General features: G+C 36.8%; 2 protein-coding genes across 2 annotated transcripts; both read right to left on the reverse strand.

Moving 5' to 3' along the window:
• Positions 1-2,939: 2,939 nt before the first annotated feature.
• LOC107084053 (ictacalcin-like) lies at positions 2,940-5,699 on the reverse strand. Its single transcript, XM_015373697.1, has 3 exons — positions 5,624-5,699; positions 4,391-4,536; positions 2,940-3,205 (listed from the first exon to the last, which is right to left on the reverse strand). Exons 2-3 carry the CDS (start codon positions 4,526-4,528, stop codon positions 3,053-3,055), a joined length of 291 nt encoding a protein of 96 aa, XP_015229183.1. The 5' UTR covers positions 4,529-4,536; positions 5,624-5,699; the 3' UTR covers positions 2,940-3,052.
• Positions 5,700-10,697: 4,998 nt separating this feature from the next.
• On the reverse strand, positions 10,698-12,167 carry LOC107084047 (protein S100-A1-like). The gene is made up of 3 exons (XM_015373691.1): positions 12,018-12,167; positions 11,034-11,196; positions 10,698-10,938 (listed from the first exon to the last, which is right to left on the reverse strand). The coding sequence occupies exons 2-3, from the start codon at positions 11,172-11,174 to the stop codon at positions 10,783-10,785; spliced, it is 297 nt and encodes a 98-aa protein (XP_015229177.1). The 5' UTR covers positions 11,175-11,196; positions 12,018-12,167; the 3' UTR covers positions 10,698-10,782.
• Between the last annotated feature and the right edge of the window lie 3,560 nt (positions 12,168-15,727).

Genomic DNA, 15,727 nt, shown 5'->3' on the forward strand with positions numbered 1-15,727 from the left:
AAATTTTATGTAAAAACTATTATTGCACCATTAACTAATTTAAACTGTAACTGTGGCTTGTCAAATCTACCCTAACAATTCACAGTTGAACTTCCACCACCTATACAACTATATTTAAGGGAAATTCATGAGGATATATACGATTTTTGAAAGGCAAACTTGAAAGGCAAATAGAGAGCTTATAGATACAGATATCATAAGAAATACTCCTAAATGCAAAATATTGTGCAGTTATACTGTGTTAAATTACTCACCCCTCCTTTGTCTGTACTTGTTCAGCCTACGAACACTGTGTGTAGGTACAGTAGGTGCCTCTTTCTTTAGAGGTCTTTGGGATTCAGCCGAATGGACAGTCCATTAAACGGCAACAAAGAAACAGCCAGAAAGTAATTTAGAAGAACCAGTTTATCATAACTGTTTTTGGATTCAGTCAGCAGACAAACTAATATTAGCATAACCTACCAATAGGAGAGCAGCCCCATGAAAAGTTGCACATTGTTAAATAATAACATGGACTCATACAACAGCCACGTTGTATTTAAAGATGAGGTATACTAAGAACCTCAGGCTTTCATAGCCTTTGAGTTTCTTATTTTATAAAAGTGTAATTGGTTTTGTTCAGATCGTACCCGTATATCCATTTTCTTTTCATCAGTGACACAAATGGGTCTAACAATAAAGCCAAACATGACATGTATTGAAACACCGGTATTAAATTCTTACCATTGTTAGCTGTGAGATCCCTGTTTTTAAAGTTAAGAGGCTAATATTTGGTTGCGTTTCTGTATTTTTATTCTTTTGGGGTGGCAGATGAATTTAGGCAAGAACTTCCTTTGGATAAAACATTCAATAACTGAAATTGTTCATATGCTTGGAGGTTTCTTATTTAACTAAAATGAAGGTTTTTTCTTTTTTTAAGAAACTCAAATTGTGTTTTTATCTCATTAGTTATTAATTGTACAAGACTCATTTTATTTCCATGGCATAACTAAATACACTGCTAAAAAATAAGGGAAGACTCAATTGACACATGCTAGATCTGAATGAATGAAATATTCTCATTGAATATTTCTCTACAAAGCTGAATGTGCTGACAACAAAATCACACTGAAACCATCAATGGAAATCCAATTTATTAACCAATGGAGGCCTGGATTTAGAGTTAAAAATAAATAAATAAATAAATAAATAAATAAAGTGGGAAAAAACACTACAGGCTTTGATGTAATGTCCTTAAAACAGGTCAAAATTAGCCTCAGTACTGTGTGGCCTCCATGTGCCTGTATGACCTTTCTACAACATCTGGGCATGCTCCTGGTGAGGTGGCAGACAGTATCCTGAGGGATCTCCTCTGAGACCTGGACTAAAGCATCCACCAACTCCTGCACAGTGTGGAGCAATGTGACGTTGGTGGATGAACACGGACATGATGTCTCAGCTGCGCTCAATCGGATTCAGGTCTGGGGAACGGCAGGGCCAGTCCATAGCTTCAATGCCTTCATCTTGCAGGAACTACTGACATTGTCGTGAATTAGGAGGAACCGGGGGCCAACTGCACCAGCATATGGTTTCACAAGGGGTCTGTGGATCTCATCTCAGTACCTAATGGAAGTCATGCTGCCTCTGGCGAGCACATGGAGGGTTGTCCCCCTGAATGAGTTGACATTGAACACTGAAAAAAGTTTATTCATTAATTTACTCATAATGGATACATTAATAGCCACAGGCCTACTGTGGGTTTAATTTAAAAGTGAACAAACCATGGTTTTAATAAGCAAACCAAACCACAGAACACAATCCAAACAACACACCAACACAATAAAGCAAAAGAAAACGAGTGAAGTGACATCAAATCAAACAACAGAAAAATAAAAAAAAAAAAAAAAAATAAAGAAAAATAAATAAGTAAAAAAGCTATTAAAAAAAACATGTAACGTATGTAAGATACAACCCAGAAAGCCTATCTTGGTCTTAAGAGATAAAGATGTAATTTGCTTGGAAATGTAAACACATGTACCAATAGGCTTTAAAAGGGGCTCTCACAGATAAATAAGCCTGAAATTAAGTAATCTATATTGAACCAGAGCATGCACTGGAAAATGACAAAAAAGTCCAAATTAAACATCGGAGCCTCTACTTGGAGATAAATACTTTAAATACTACTATAGCCGTGTTATAATGCAAAATTATGCATTTTCTTCTTCCCAATGAAAAACAAAATAAAATTCAAGTAAATCCTCAATTTAAAGCAGAGCTACTTCAATCCATTTTCTTACATGCTTTTCCCAAGTGCAGTTGCGAGGAGACCTGGTCGAGAGAGGCAGGTACACCCTGGACAGGTCGTCACTCCATCGCAGGGCAACACAGAGACAAACCATTCACACACACACTCTCAGAGAAGCCAACTAACCTAATTGGCTTCTCTGAGAGCCAATTAACCTAACAGTCATGTTTTTTGACTGTGGGAGGAAGCCGGACTACCCGGAGGGAACCAACGCATGCTCAGGGAGAACAGGCAAACTCCATGCAGAAAGACCCTGGGCCGGGAATAGAACCCAAAACCTTCTTGCTGCAAGGCAGCAGTGCTACGCATTGCGCCACTGAGCAGCCCTGCAGAGCATCTTATTCATATTTTTCATGTGGCATTACATAATCTCAAATGGTTAAGATTGTGTTTTGCAGTTATAACCAACCCAAAACTTTTCTGTATCACTGCTTGTGAATCAAACAACAGGCTGCAGACTAGCGGGGTTAATTATGCTGTTTCCTAAGAGGACGAAGATCCTGGTTTAGAATTTGAGCTTGGGGTCTTTCTCTATGTCAGCATCTTTTCTCTTTGCATGCAAATACCATCATCCTTCCACAGTGGGTGTGGAAAACCTCACAAATAATAGCTTATCTATCAGTCAGGGTGTAAAGATAAAATAATCTCAGATACACTGTTTGAGAGGGGAAAAACTATTTATTTTTTAATGACAAAATCATGTGAATCAAGAGTTGTGATTTCTTTTTTTTCTAGAGGCAGATCTTTCAGACGGCCTCAAGGTGGCACTCAGGCTACTATTTTTTTTCCAACAAAGTGCTCATGGCACATCTGGGTGAGGCAGCTGACCAGGTTGACAAACTCACTGAAGTCCACGCTGTTGCTCTTGTTGGTGTCTAGGTCCTTGAAGATGCGGTCGATTGCAGCCTGGTCATTGGCTTTCTGTATCAAAAGCAAAATGTGAATCTATTTCTTACCTTAAATCTCATAATAGAGATCTAACCATCATTTCAGTACAAAGCTACACAGATATCAAAATCATATGGACGATCATAAAGCTGACATAAATAGATTTTTACATACAGTGTATAATGCGAACAAACAATTGCAAGGTAAATGGGACTGTTTTGAGAAAAAAGATGAATGTTCTTTGAACAGTGCCTCAAGCGGTATTCTTACACTCTGAACCCCATAGATTTTGTTGCAGCTAAAAAAAAATCAATGTCTGTAATAGATACAATCATGAAGTCTACCAGCATTGCACAATACAGAAGGTTTTATTCAGGTTTTATTTTTCATTGACTGCAAAGTGTTAAATTGTAAAATACAATTTTATTTTTAAAAATTGCATACGAATTAGTTTATTTCATTCATAATAAATATATCAAGCTTCCGTCAAAATAGATTATCATATTAGCTTGAAACATGATTTATGTAAACTATGTGATTGTAGCTCTTGATCTATGTTTCAACCATATCTCCTGCTGGAAGGTTAAATATTAGTTGTGAATATTAAATAAAAAGGGAGGCAGATCTACGGGAGGGCTACTTTCGTGTTTGTTTTACAACCTTCAAATTAAGCATTAATAATTTACCAAAATCTCTAATATATACAAAAATTACGTTTTTTTTTTTGTATTCTGTATGATATGAAATATAAAAATAATGAATTGACTCCCATGAGAACAAGGTTTCTGAATAAACTGCTTGTGTGATTTTTCTCAATGTAACAAATCATTATATCCTTCATATTGCTATAGACGTCTTCCCATACTAATTGGGCTATTTTTTTAAATTTTTTTTTTACAAATCTTGATGGTTGAACAATGGTCGACCTAAACTCCTCTAAAAGTGGTGACTAAAATCGGTCTTGTATGGTAATTTAAACAGTTCTTTCTGAATTGGTCTTCTATTTTGGGACAGAATAGAAATGTGCAGCACTTTCTATGACTATTTGTATAATATGTTGAAAATAATGTATTAAAATGCATCCCTTATCTTCCACTCACTTATGAATGAAATGCACAAAGGTTTTTCATTTAGATTAAATAATTTAATAAGTTTAAAAAGCTGAAATATTTCTTTTTCTGTGGATCAGTGTGGATGAATAGCTCTCAGGTTACTTACACACAGCAGGTCTCCAAATTCATTCTGAAGAAGCTCCTTCAGCTCCTCTTTATTCAGAGTGTGCTGGTCTCCCTCCTTGCTGGCATATTTAGTAAAGGTGGTGATGAGGAGGGCCATAGCCTTTTGGATGTCGGACATGATGGCAGCTAGTTTATGATAATAAAAAAAGAGAATATAAAAAGATAAGCATATGCTTTGTTCTAAACTGGTAAAATGAATCAAAAAAGATACGACAATCATGAGGTTAAATTTGGTGTCATAACTAGAACATGATTGATAATCACATTCTTGGATCAGGCTACAAGAGTTAGTAAAAGAAAAAAGGATCTTTTAAGACCACAAGGCAATTATCTAGATCATCTAGTTCTAGATCAGTTGTGCTTTTTATTCATCAACAGCTCAGCTGGTTCTTGATATCATGATGTTCTTCTCTGGGTGTGTTTTTCCTTTCTGATTTTCCACCGAGTTGGATAAAAATATGCCCTGCTGGGATCCCACTTGGGGCCCCTCTGCTCCTATGTCACTCTGGTCTCTAACACAACAGAGTGACACGAGTCGTTGTTATGGTAACATCTCTATCTTTGCAGATCACCTCACCTGAACATGTTTAGTAATCAACAGCCTTAAAAATAATCCATATATCAGGAGTTTACTTATAATGCTTCATTTTTGTACCATGGTAGAGCTGTAAAAAGTTTAGCAGAAGCAGATGTGGTTGCATCGTGACCATTCCCTGGAGCACAGTTAGCAGAGGAAACCTGGTCATCAGGGGGTTTGTAAGCAGATGGGAATTGGGAAGGAAACGGACAGAAATCCTGCTCAGATCTTTCCATTTCCCCAACCTGTTATCTATGTATTATGAATAAGGCTATGTACATAGATGAAAAGAAAAAAAAATTCCCAGTAAATTGTATTATATAACAAATTCTGTGTGGCACATAAACTAGACAAAGCATTACGTTTTTAAACACGTCATATTATCTGGGGGGAGGTGAAAGGAAGATCCGGCACACATCTTAAAGACTGGACTGTGCCAGGGCCAATTCTAAAGAAACTATTTAAAAAATTGAATTTTACAATAAAGCAAAGAGTTTTTAAGCTTTTTGTTAAAAGTTTTTCTTTTTTTAAGTAAATGTTTCTGTTACTTAAAGCTTCATATTTACTTTTATAGGTAAGTCTAGAATACATTTCTAAACAAAAAACAAAAGAGAATCTCCATGACTTTGTACTCACCCAGGTTGAGAAGTTAGGAGATGCAAAGGAAGCAGTCCTGCAGGGATGAAGGAATGGATCTAAATGATGGTTAATACATCACCACGCCCTGAATCCCTGCCTGTAGGAACACTCCCATCATCTCCAGACACTCCTCCTTCTCTCCTCTTTTTTTGTTCCTGGCCTTATTCGTCACAATCTTGCACAATTTTATATTATTTTATTGATAGTATAGAAAAACAGAAAATCCCTTTATTGTCCCACAATGGGGAAATCGTGGTGTTACAACAGCAGAATCATTACAGCAAAAGTGTTTAAAAAAATGTTTATAAAAGTGTTTAAAAATAACAGAATAGTTGACACAATAATAAAAAATAATAATAATAAAAAAATATATATATATATATATATCCTGTAAGGAAGGAGGCCGATGACTAGTGAGGGTGAGAGTCACTAACCAGGACGAAACATCCATAGTATATAAAGAACAAGGCTTCAATAGACGACCTGCTCAGTGAATATCTCAGACAATGGGGAACAGAAGATGAGGTGCTGGAGGTTCTGTCATGGGAGGATAAGCCCCTACATGGGATGTACCACGGAAACGTAACCAAAGTGGCGGATATCAGGAAATCCTATATGGCTAGACAAAGATGGACTGAAGGACAGCACAGATGCACTGATCATGGCTGCACAGGAGCAGGCCCTGAGCAGCAGAGCAATAGAGGCCCAGATCTACCACACCAGACCAGACCCCAGGTGCAGACTGTGCAAAGAGGCCCCTGAGACAATCCAGCTCATAAGTGCAGGGTGCAAGAAGCTGGCAGGGAAAGCTTACATGGAGCGCCATAACCAAGTGGCTGGAATAGTGTACAGGAACAACTGTGCAGAGTGTAGGTTGGAAGAGTATCTTTGCACAGTCTGCACTGGGGGTCCTGTCTGTTGTGGTAGACCCAGGCATATATATATATATATATATATTTTTTTTTTTTCTTTCTGAGAAAAATATCCAAGTTTTCCAGATAACTATTGGCAGACTTTATGGAGGAAAACTAGAAGAAATTAAAGAAGATGAAACATAAAGGTAAGGGCACTATGAAGACAATAAAAAAGAAAAGACAGGAGATATAGAAAAACATTAACAAAATTGACAAAAAAAAACCAAAAAATTTATTTGAGCCTGGGATTCAAATAAAAAAAGTTGATCTCAATTTCTTCAGAACGACAAAAAGACAGAAAGAAAGAAAGAAGATGCAATGGAAGAAATGGTGGAATCAAAGTAAGTAAGAAAGAAAGAAATAGCCAAAGTGAATTCACTCTAGATAGAAAAATAATTCCCAAAACACACATTCTCTTTTTCGAGACTTATGCAGAACTGGTGAAGTATTGATCTGCAGCCCCAATAAAACATACAGATGAGGTTTTGATTGTGAAGTAAAATCTGTTCAATAGAAATAAATAGTTCTCTAAACACGCCAGCATTGACACTGTGAATTGTAACAGATCGTCCCTGCCACTCTGTGTAAGCAGGAGGCTGTTTCTAATTTTTTTCCCCCTTGTTTTAGAGTCGCATGACTCTAAACAGAAAACACTGGGAACAGTGACTCACTGTTAGCTGACTGTTAAGCTTTACTCTTCTTTTCAAATGAGAGAATTTGCGATTTATGGTCCCTTCTTCAAACCTCAAACCAAAGAGCTCATGGATAAAAAAAAATCAACAGTGCAGACAGTTTGAACACTGTTTATGTGTGTTAATGTGCTGTTTTTATTTTATCATCAGTTCTTAAAGGTAAAGTTGTAGAGACCAATTCTGTTTTGATTTTTTTTGTTTTCTGTTCCAGAGAAAAAAAAAGACTCTAGATTCAAACCATCATGGTTAGTGCTTCGTGTTCCTTTCTTTTGTGAAAATAAGTTCTCAAACGTTGTCTTCACCGTTGCTTGATTTCCTTTTACTAACTTGGGTCCACCAGAGTTGGAAAACCGCATGACCAATGAAGCAAGTATTAAAAACAGATTTCATTCCATCATTATATTTCTCAGATAATTATTAAGTAAGATACTTTTCAATGAAATTGGGTTTGTACTCTTCTACCCTCTAGTGACTCCAACCTGCACATTATTAACTGGGTCTTTCAGCATTAGTTCTCTAATACAAAGCAAAAGTAAACAGATTTGAGAATTAAAATATTTACTTAAAATATCACCTCCCTTTGCTCTGTGGTGGTCCCCCTCAAGCTTATATGTTATTGCAGCAATTCAGAATAAGGTAACAATGATGTAAACAGCAAATATCTCCTAACTTTAATAAAATCCTTATGATAATTAGATTTGATTACCTATCAAAATAAAACCAACAGTTTAGTTACCTATGTATTGTTTGTTTTTAGAGATTAAAATGTGAAGATTAAACTGTTCTCCAAAATAATATTAAACTTTTTTTTAGTTTATTAAACATTGTAACCAGTATTATGATATTTCTTTATGAATATTGATTATTAACTTTCTTAACCTTTTTATTCTTAAGGTAATCCTTGTATATTTACTATGAAAGTACAAATTAATATAAGAGTATGAAACTAGAACTCAAAGAACTCAATTCCACATCCGTGGAATGCCTTCCCTGACACCTTGAGGGCACCTCAATCCAATCCAATGTTTTTTAAAAAAAGGCCTTAAATATGTCTTTTTAGCAAAACTTTTGGTCCCCTTTAAATATTTTTTTCTCTCTTTTAAAACAGCTTTTATTATTTTTGTTTTTATGTATATCTTTTTTAATGCTTTTCGTTTTTGTAGTACTATGAAGTCTTTTTGATGAAAAGTACAGTATAAATCACATGTATTATTATGATTATTATTATTGTACAAGAGCATAAAATAAAACTGGTAACTTCTGGCATGATATTAAGATTAATTCATTTTAGTCGATTTTGATTCTTTTTTGTATGAGGCCCTGGCAAGCTTTCCAGATAATTTGCAGAAGCTGGATTTAGTATCTCATAAAAGCTCCATCACAGCTGTAAAAAAGGTTTAAAAGTTCAAACAAAAAAGTGGCTTTGATAATGAGGAGCTTGTGTATCTAAGCTTGGTGTGGTGTGAAAGTCGTAAAAAATGCCTTGAGCAAGGGTCTATTTATTTTATTGAGGTATATAATGTTTGTGCATCTGAACTCAGCACCATACGAGCTGTTGAGGCAAAAACGTATACAAACTTGATCAAACTAAAACACCTTCGCACAACAGCTTGGTGTGAAAACAGTGAAGAAAACATGAAATCCCGACTCTAAATTCAGCTCACATGGGTGTGGTGCTTCTCTAAACACACAGTAGTGCACAGTCAGAAAACTGTAACATAGCAACTACAGTGTTTGCTCTGTTACCATGAAGATAAGTCTGAAAGTCCAGCCCATGAGGATGAGGGTATTTCCCCCTGAGTTTAATCTTTCAGGCAGGGGGTTGAGGCGCTATGTTAACCAATAAGGCACAGGTCCTACTGCTTTGTCTATAACTTGTCATGTAGGAGGACATTTCTCAATGAGACATGTTGGTTTTATTGAAGGAAAATGCCTAAAAACATGTGCTGGCATGGCCAATAGAGTGAATCAGAACCCAAAAACAAGTAAAAACTGAAACAATTTTATGCTCAGATGACTGTGTCTTGTGACTCTATCCCTCTGCATTTCCTCATGAGGCCTAAAGATTTCCTCGATACTGTTCCAATCCACCCTCTTTTGCAGTTTACTAATGTCCATTTCATTTATCAGTGTTGGAAGTTGCAACACAAGCTGAGTGGGTTTACTTCGCAATAGGGCGTGTTGAGCCTGGAACGCTTTGCAAATTCCTCAGGGCAGTGATAAGCAGGACTTTATGAGGGGAAGAAGCAAAGTTCATCTCTTCTCAGACTTGAGGCGGCATAAAAGCATTACTCCGTCACACTTGCTTTCAGAGACCCTCTTGCCAAGAGATTGATAATGAGTTTTATGAGGTAAAAGGCGTAAAAGTTACTGTTGGAGTTTAATCCCTATTCGATTTGAAAACTTAAGTGAAATTCAGTTTATGTAGGTAACAGATGCATATACAAGTCTGTCAACTTTGAGAATTCAATTACATTAACCTCCTATAGCCACTTTAAAGAAAATCTTTTGCTGGACCAAAGATTCTAACCTCTGAAACTTGCAAGTGGTTTATTGTTATTCCCAAAATATGTCAAATGTATAACATTTCTTGTACTTTTGTTTATATTTCAGTGATATGATTTGGTTTGCAATAAGAATAGTCTTCTTTGGCTATAAGCTAGAAATCAGAAAGTGTTTGAAATTGATGGGTTGTAACATGATATGTTGTTTGTTAATGTGGTAAACTCGGGATATGTAGCTGTCTGTAACAAAACAATCTCAGTCAAGAAATACTACTAATGCAATAAAACGTGGACCTTTGCATCTCTTTTAGCCTAAAGAATATAGATAAGACATGCAAAAAATAAAGTTACTTCTAGTGTGTCTCTCACTGGATGATGAACACATCTAAATGCCTCCTTCCCCCCATGCTCTGTCCAGTGAATCAATGAGAAAGGACCTTAGAACCCTCCAAGAGGCCAAGTTAGGACTATGCTGATCAATCTTTGTTAGATTTTGTTGCGTTAAACTGATTTTTTTGGAATGCACTCTTGAGCTGTGCATCATGTTAGATCTTGGATGTTTGTTTTGTTTCTCTTGATAATACTACCCTATTTCAAGTTAAAATGGAGAACCAATAAGGTACCAAGTGACCAATCAGACCGACTCTCCAACCAAAAATAAAAGGTCTTATAATTGAATCTAAGAGGATGGGTGCCAGCGCATCATAATGAATATTTAATGAGATTTTCATTTATACTTCATAATTGTATAACTTTATCCGATAAATGTGTTAAAATGTCCATTAAATTGCTGTAAATTGCTGGAAGACTGTTTCATCAGTGTGAATAGCATAGTTGTGGCTGTCATGAACATTTTGTTGTGTAACTTAAGGTATTATAAGTGCTTTAAAAAGTCAAATGAATAAAAGTATTTTAAAAAGGAGATAATCAATTTACACTCTTTTAGATCAAACAGACAGTAGAAGTTTAAAATCAATCACTGAATTTATTTGATAAAACAATCTTTACAAAAAAATAGCATGTTCATTTTGCTTTCTGTCTTTTACTTATTTCTTCAGCCCTTTGTGCATCTTATAGCACTGCTCACAGGCAACAGACAGTCCAACAACCAGAGAAACAAACTCCTCAAAGTCCACCTGGCCATCACCATTGGCGTCCAGGTCCTTCATGATCTTATCAATAGCACCAGGGTCCTTTTGAGACTGTTGGGAGACACAAAAAGAAATCAGAAATGAGAATCTGCAAGATTCTAGCTCTTTACCTGATGTTAAAGATTTTCTAAAATGTTTCCCCGCACCCTGAGGAAGTTAGCCAGCTCGTTCTCCATCAGCTGTCTGAGTTCTCGCCGGCTCAATGTTCCTGCGCGGCCGTCCTTAGAGGCATAACGGTGGAACACCACGATGAGCAACTCCATGGCTGTCTCCAGGTCGGAAGGCATGGCTGCTGTGAATATGTGCTGGCTGAAAATAACAGACAGCCCACAGAAAAAAAACATCATGCAAAGATCAAACCTCATCAACATAATCAAAGACCAGAACAAGGAGATCTAAACTGTTTAAGTTTAGTTCTAAACTGCATTTTTAATTTGGGGAACAGGAATAAACCCCCAGAAGGTGATTTAATCCATTTAAATCTCTATCTTAATACTTAACCAAATGAGCCACTGTAAATGGTTTTAAAGGAATGCAATGCATTTAAAAGTACCTGTATGCTTTGTCTCTCAAATGGGTGAAGTTCACAAGCAGTTATTATGCAGGGTATGTTATTAAGTTGTTAGTCAGCAAGATAGGAGCTTTTGGCTCAAGCTGACAGAAATAAAAAATAATCTCTTCAAATTCAATCCTGTTGATGCTTTGTTGTAGCAACAGCTTGAAAAAAGAGGAAGTATGAGGGAAAACTCAGACTGTGGTATTGGTGGAAAAGTTGAAGTAGATGACTAATGAGAGGCCCAGCATGGTGGGATTCAAGCAATGAGAGAGGGCACTGCAGCAACATGTCCACGGTCACTACCACACCCTAATTTTAACCCACAATGCACCTCTACAGGCAACAAACAGCACTTTATGAGGCTTCATTTTATCTTCTGGGGCTAAAGTTATAACATCTCTGAAAGAAGTTGCTTAAACTTACACAAATCTGACATATTTTTATAAACTAGATTTACTTTAGGTTAATAACTGAAAGACATGCATACATCAATGAAAAAACAGCATTAATAATCCCCAGACAATCCTGGATTGGCCCAACCAGTAAGAGAGAAACACAATTGGTGTGTCCTTACCGTGGAGAACGTGAGGAGGCTCCGGCAGAGGAGAGGGCTGAAAATGTGCAGAAGACTGAAAGAAAAGCAGCAAAGGTTTTATACTCAGGCACCGCCCCAAATGCTGTGAGTCAGACTCTCCTGTTCACTGAAACCATAACAGAGTGCATGAGGGCGGAAAGCAAAAGGTTTGAAGTTAGGGAGTAGCCCAGAGGTCCTTTAATCACTGCACAGGCTGTGGATCTGGTTGCCACTGACTGATAATAACTTCTTACTTTCCAGTTATTTCATCACTGAATAATGTCATTAGATCCAATCTTTATAGTTGTATCATCAAATGAATAGGTACAGCATCTATGTGTTTACTTGATTGGATCATTCCAGTTTGTGTTACTGATTAAATCATACTGTTTCTAAACTTTGTAAACCTCATTGTGTTATACCTGTCTCTGCAAAGATTAACTGACTGACAGTTCTTTCTGATTGGTACCTTCATTAAAGTGTAATAATAAACATACAAGCAAACAAATGTGAAGAACACAGATACAGAAATTCTTCCACTCAATGACGTCAATAAGGCTGAAGGCTGTCTGGAGCTGCTTCCTACCCTGGATAGTTTTTTTGCTGTCAACCCCACAAAAGGTTAAAGACAGGTGAAGGAAATTAATTCACTAAGAAATAATATGAAAAAATTCTAGTACTTCTGCATAGGTTAAAAAAAAGGTTAAAAATGAAGTTGGGAGAATTTTTTGTGGCTCTTTTCTGATGTAGGTCAGACTGTCTCCTTGTCTACCACTGGTAGCTGTGGTTTTAGTGCATAAATGCCACCATCTGGCGGTAGTATATTGGTACTGCAGCCCATATATACTTAGTACTGCAGTCCATATATAATATGGAGGGTTATTGGTGCAAGGATATATTCAAATATCTCGAATTGATACAGTATCTTTGTTTTTCTAAAATAAATGTTCTTTATTCTTTCTTTAATGCAACATGAGGGACAAAATGCAAGTGATTATACCTTCTTTCCCCACAAACTCACCCAGGAAGAGTGTATCCTGTAAGAAGGACACTAGTTTTCTATAGATAGAGCATGATCAGATTGAATTTCCTCTGTAAAGTGCCTTGGGTTGAAATTTTGTGAGCTGGTGCTATATAAATAAACTGAATTGAATTATGAATAATTTACCGGTAGTTTGAATTTATTGTAGAGTAGGAAACACAGTTAAATTCCTTCACACAAATTGTGTCTTAGATAAATGAAACAGCTCTAGAGTAAATGAAAACAAAATGACTAAACCAAAAATGAGTAAGAAGATACACTCTGGTACTATTTGATGAAAGAATTAAACTCCCCTTTCAATTTTCAAAATCTTCAACCAGTTTTAGTTTAAGCTAGCTTAGAATAGACAACTTTGAGATGTCAACCCTTGTCAAACATGGGGATAAGGACTGCTTAGGGCTCCTGGGGAACTACATTACATCAATGTATATTTAATTACATAGAAATTATCACCTGAAAATGATTTTGGTATTTGGGGTAGATTGACGAAGATGAGGAAGAACCACTGTATACTTCTCCAAGACAACCTTTTCTTTGGAGAACAGTCCACTGGCTACAGAGATGGAAAACCTTCCAGACCTCCTTTACTCACTTTTCTCTCTGAAAATGAGATCCGAGTTCATCATGACCTGCACACCTGCCTGCAAGTGTTGCATCTGCAGAAAGAAGCTTTCTGCACACTCAAATTAATAAAGAACTAGCTAAATTTTCCCTTGTTAGAAGAATGACTGAGTGGGCTAGCACTTATTAACATGTACAAAAAAGTTGGCTATTGGAGCTCTTGCAGTGATTACTTTACGATCAGAAAGGCTGGGAAGCACAGACTTTAAGGGTGAGTGTGCAAAGGAAGAGCAGAGGAACATTAAAAGTTGTGTGTGGGTAAATGTAATTAATGCTTTCAGATAGATCTTTTGCATATAGCTACATTAATTTACAGTTTTAAGAGCAAATAATTCAACTTTTTTCACTGCCAGGATTTAGTTTATTTTATATTTCCATTGTTTAAGAAAATACTTTTATTTTCTGATTTAACATTGCCTGTTAATCTCAAATTATACCCAATATATGTATTCATCAAATCAATTCGTTTTTTTGCACATCGCTGTTGCAGCTGAAACTGAAAGATATGAACCACATGACACTTTTCTATAAATAAACTGCATACTAGTTTATTTATTTTTTCGAAGCAAAAAATAAAAAGTCCTGCTAAGTATATTACTTAGTAATATAAGATAATGCATACCAATTGGATAATGTAAACAGCACTGCCAGAGCTGCACTGGGTTTATAATAGGTGTGTGAATGATCTGATCGTCAGGCGACTGATTCCAGTAATCGATATCATGGCTAGGAGTAGATAGCCCCAAAATTCAATTTTGCTTAGGTTGCCATGGCTGTCATAAAACGGGACAGATGGACCCAGTATTTAAGGTGAGACAGTCAGTAGGAAAGTTCAAAATAATTATTAGAATAAAAGGACAGAAACAGAGTTGAAGGATCTGCGAACCTGCAGCGACTGAAGGAGGGGGGCGGGGCAATCACTGAAGAAACACAGGTGAGTGACCACGATCATCGGACAAGAGATGATTATCAGAGTGAGTCAGTTACCTGGTTTAACAGTTCAGTCCATCCTCTCAATAATAGGCAGGATCAGCCGATGCACAGCACACGAGATGCGGCCGTGAGCCGCCCAGAGTGTCCCCGACCCAAACAGGAAACGGAGGGATCGAGGCCTCCAGGAATCCTCAGAGCGTGAGGGCAGGTTCAGAGTCCCATGCGTAGAGCAACCAGCTCAGACAGAAACGCAAAGACACAGACAGGCAGGGTCCAGCAGGAGTCCAAAGGAGGTTCATGCAAACAGATCAGATGGGGACAGACAGGGCCAATGGATGAGAGGGAACGGAATCAGGAGTCAGAATCCCTTGGGAAACGCTGAAACGCTCTCACCACTGGTTAAGCAATAATCTGCCTGAAGACACTGGCTCCAGAATCATCACTGGAATGGGGACATGAACCTTGGACTAAGTAAAACTTATGAAAACCGAACCTAAAAACATCTAACAGGGAACAAACAAACAGCAAGCAAGCAATGACCTGGCCCTGATAGCTGAAACTGAGCCCAATATAAAGGAACAGACACAAGTGGATGAGATTAGTGATAATTGGAGACCTGGCAGAGTTAGACAGGAGAAGGCAATGACAATTAAGGCCAGCTATCAGGGCAGATCACGACCATGGCGGTTTGGGAAACCCCTGGTTGTTGGTTCAAGAACACATGGTAACAATTAGGTCCATTGTTAATCCAGTTAACCCTTAATTAAACATAAGAATGAACACATAATAAGCCATTTAAAAAAAGGAAGGCAGATAAGACCTTCCACCACGGCAGGAAATAAGATGCCTTGAAATTAATATTAAATTACTAATCTTATTGATGGCATATGTAGAATGTCAAAGCATTTTCAATATAAAAGCAAAACTGTTGCTGCTGCAAATTAAGAAAGAGTTACTGTTGTAGAAAATTGCTCAGCAGTTAATGCATGAGTGTGATTTGACAGAATTAAAGTTGTATTTTTGACACTACTCTTATTCAACATCCCATAAAATAAAGTGCATACATCAGGTATATATATATATATATATATATATATATATATATATATATATA

This window comes from Cyprinodon variegatus, unplaced genomic scaffold, assembly GCF_000732505.1.
Source record: "Cyprinodon variegatus isolate N-32 unplaced genomic scaffold, C_variegatus-1.0 Scaffold91, whole genome shotgun sequence".
Taxonomy (NCBI): Eukaryota; Metazoa; Chordata; class Actinopteri; order Cyprinodontiformes; family Cyprinodontidae; genus Cyprinodon; species Cyprinodon variegatus.

Excerpts from the sequence above, each read along its gene's own strand:
- LOC107084053 (XM_015373697.1), bottom strand. The coding sequence starts at position 4,528 with ATGTCCGACATCCAAAAGGCTATGGCCCTCCTCATCACCACCTTTACT. Across the intron at positions 3,206-4,390 it reads AATTTGGAGACCTGCTGTGT|AAAGCCAATGACCAGGCTGC; the intron begins GTAAGTAACCTG and ends CTTTTGATACAG.
- LOC107084047 (XM_015373691.1), bottom strand. The coding sequence starts at position 11,174 with ATGCCTTCCGACCTGGAGACAGCCATGGAGTTGCTCATCGTGGTGTTC. Across the intron at positions 10,939-11,033 it reads AGCTGGCTAACTTCCTCAGG|TCTCAAAAGGACCCTGGTGC; the intron begins GTGCGGGGAAAC and ends GTCTCCCAACAG.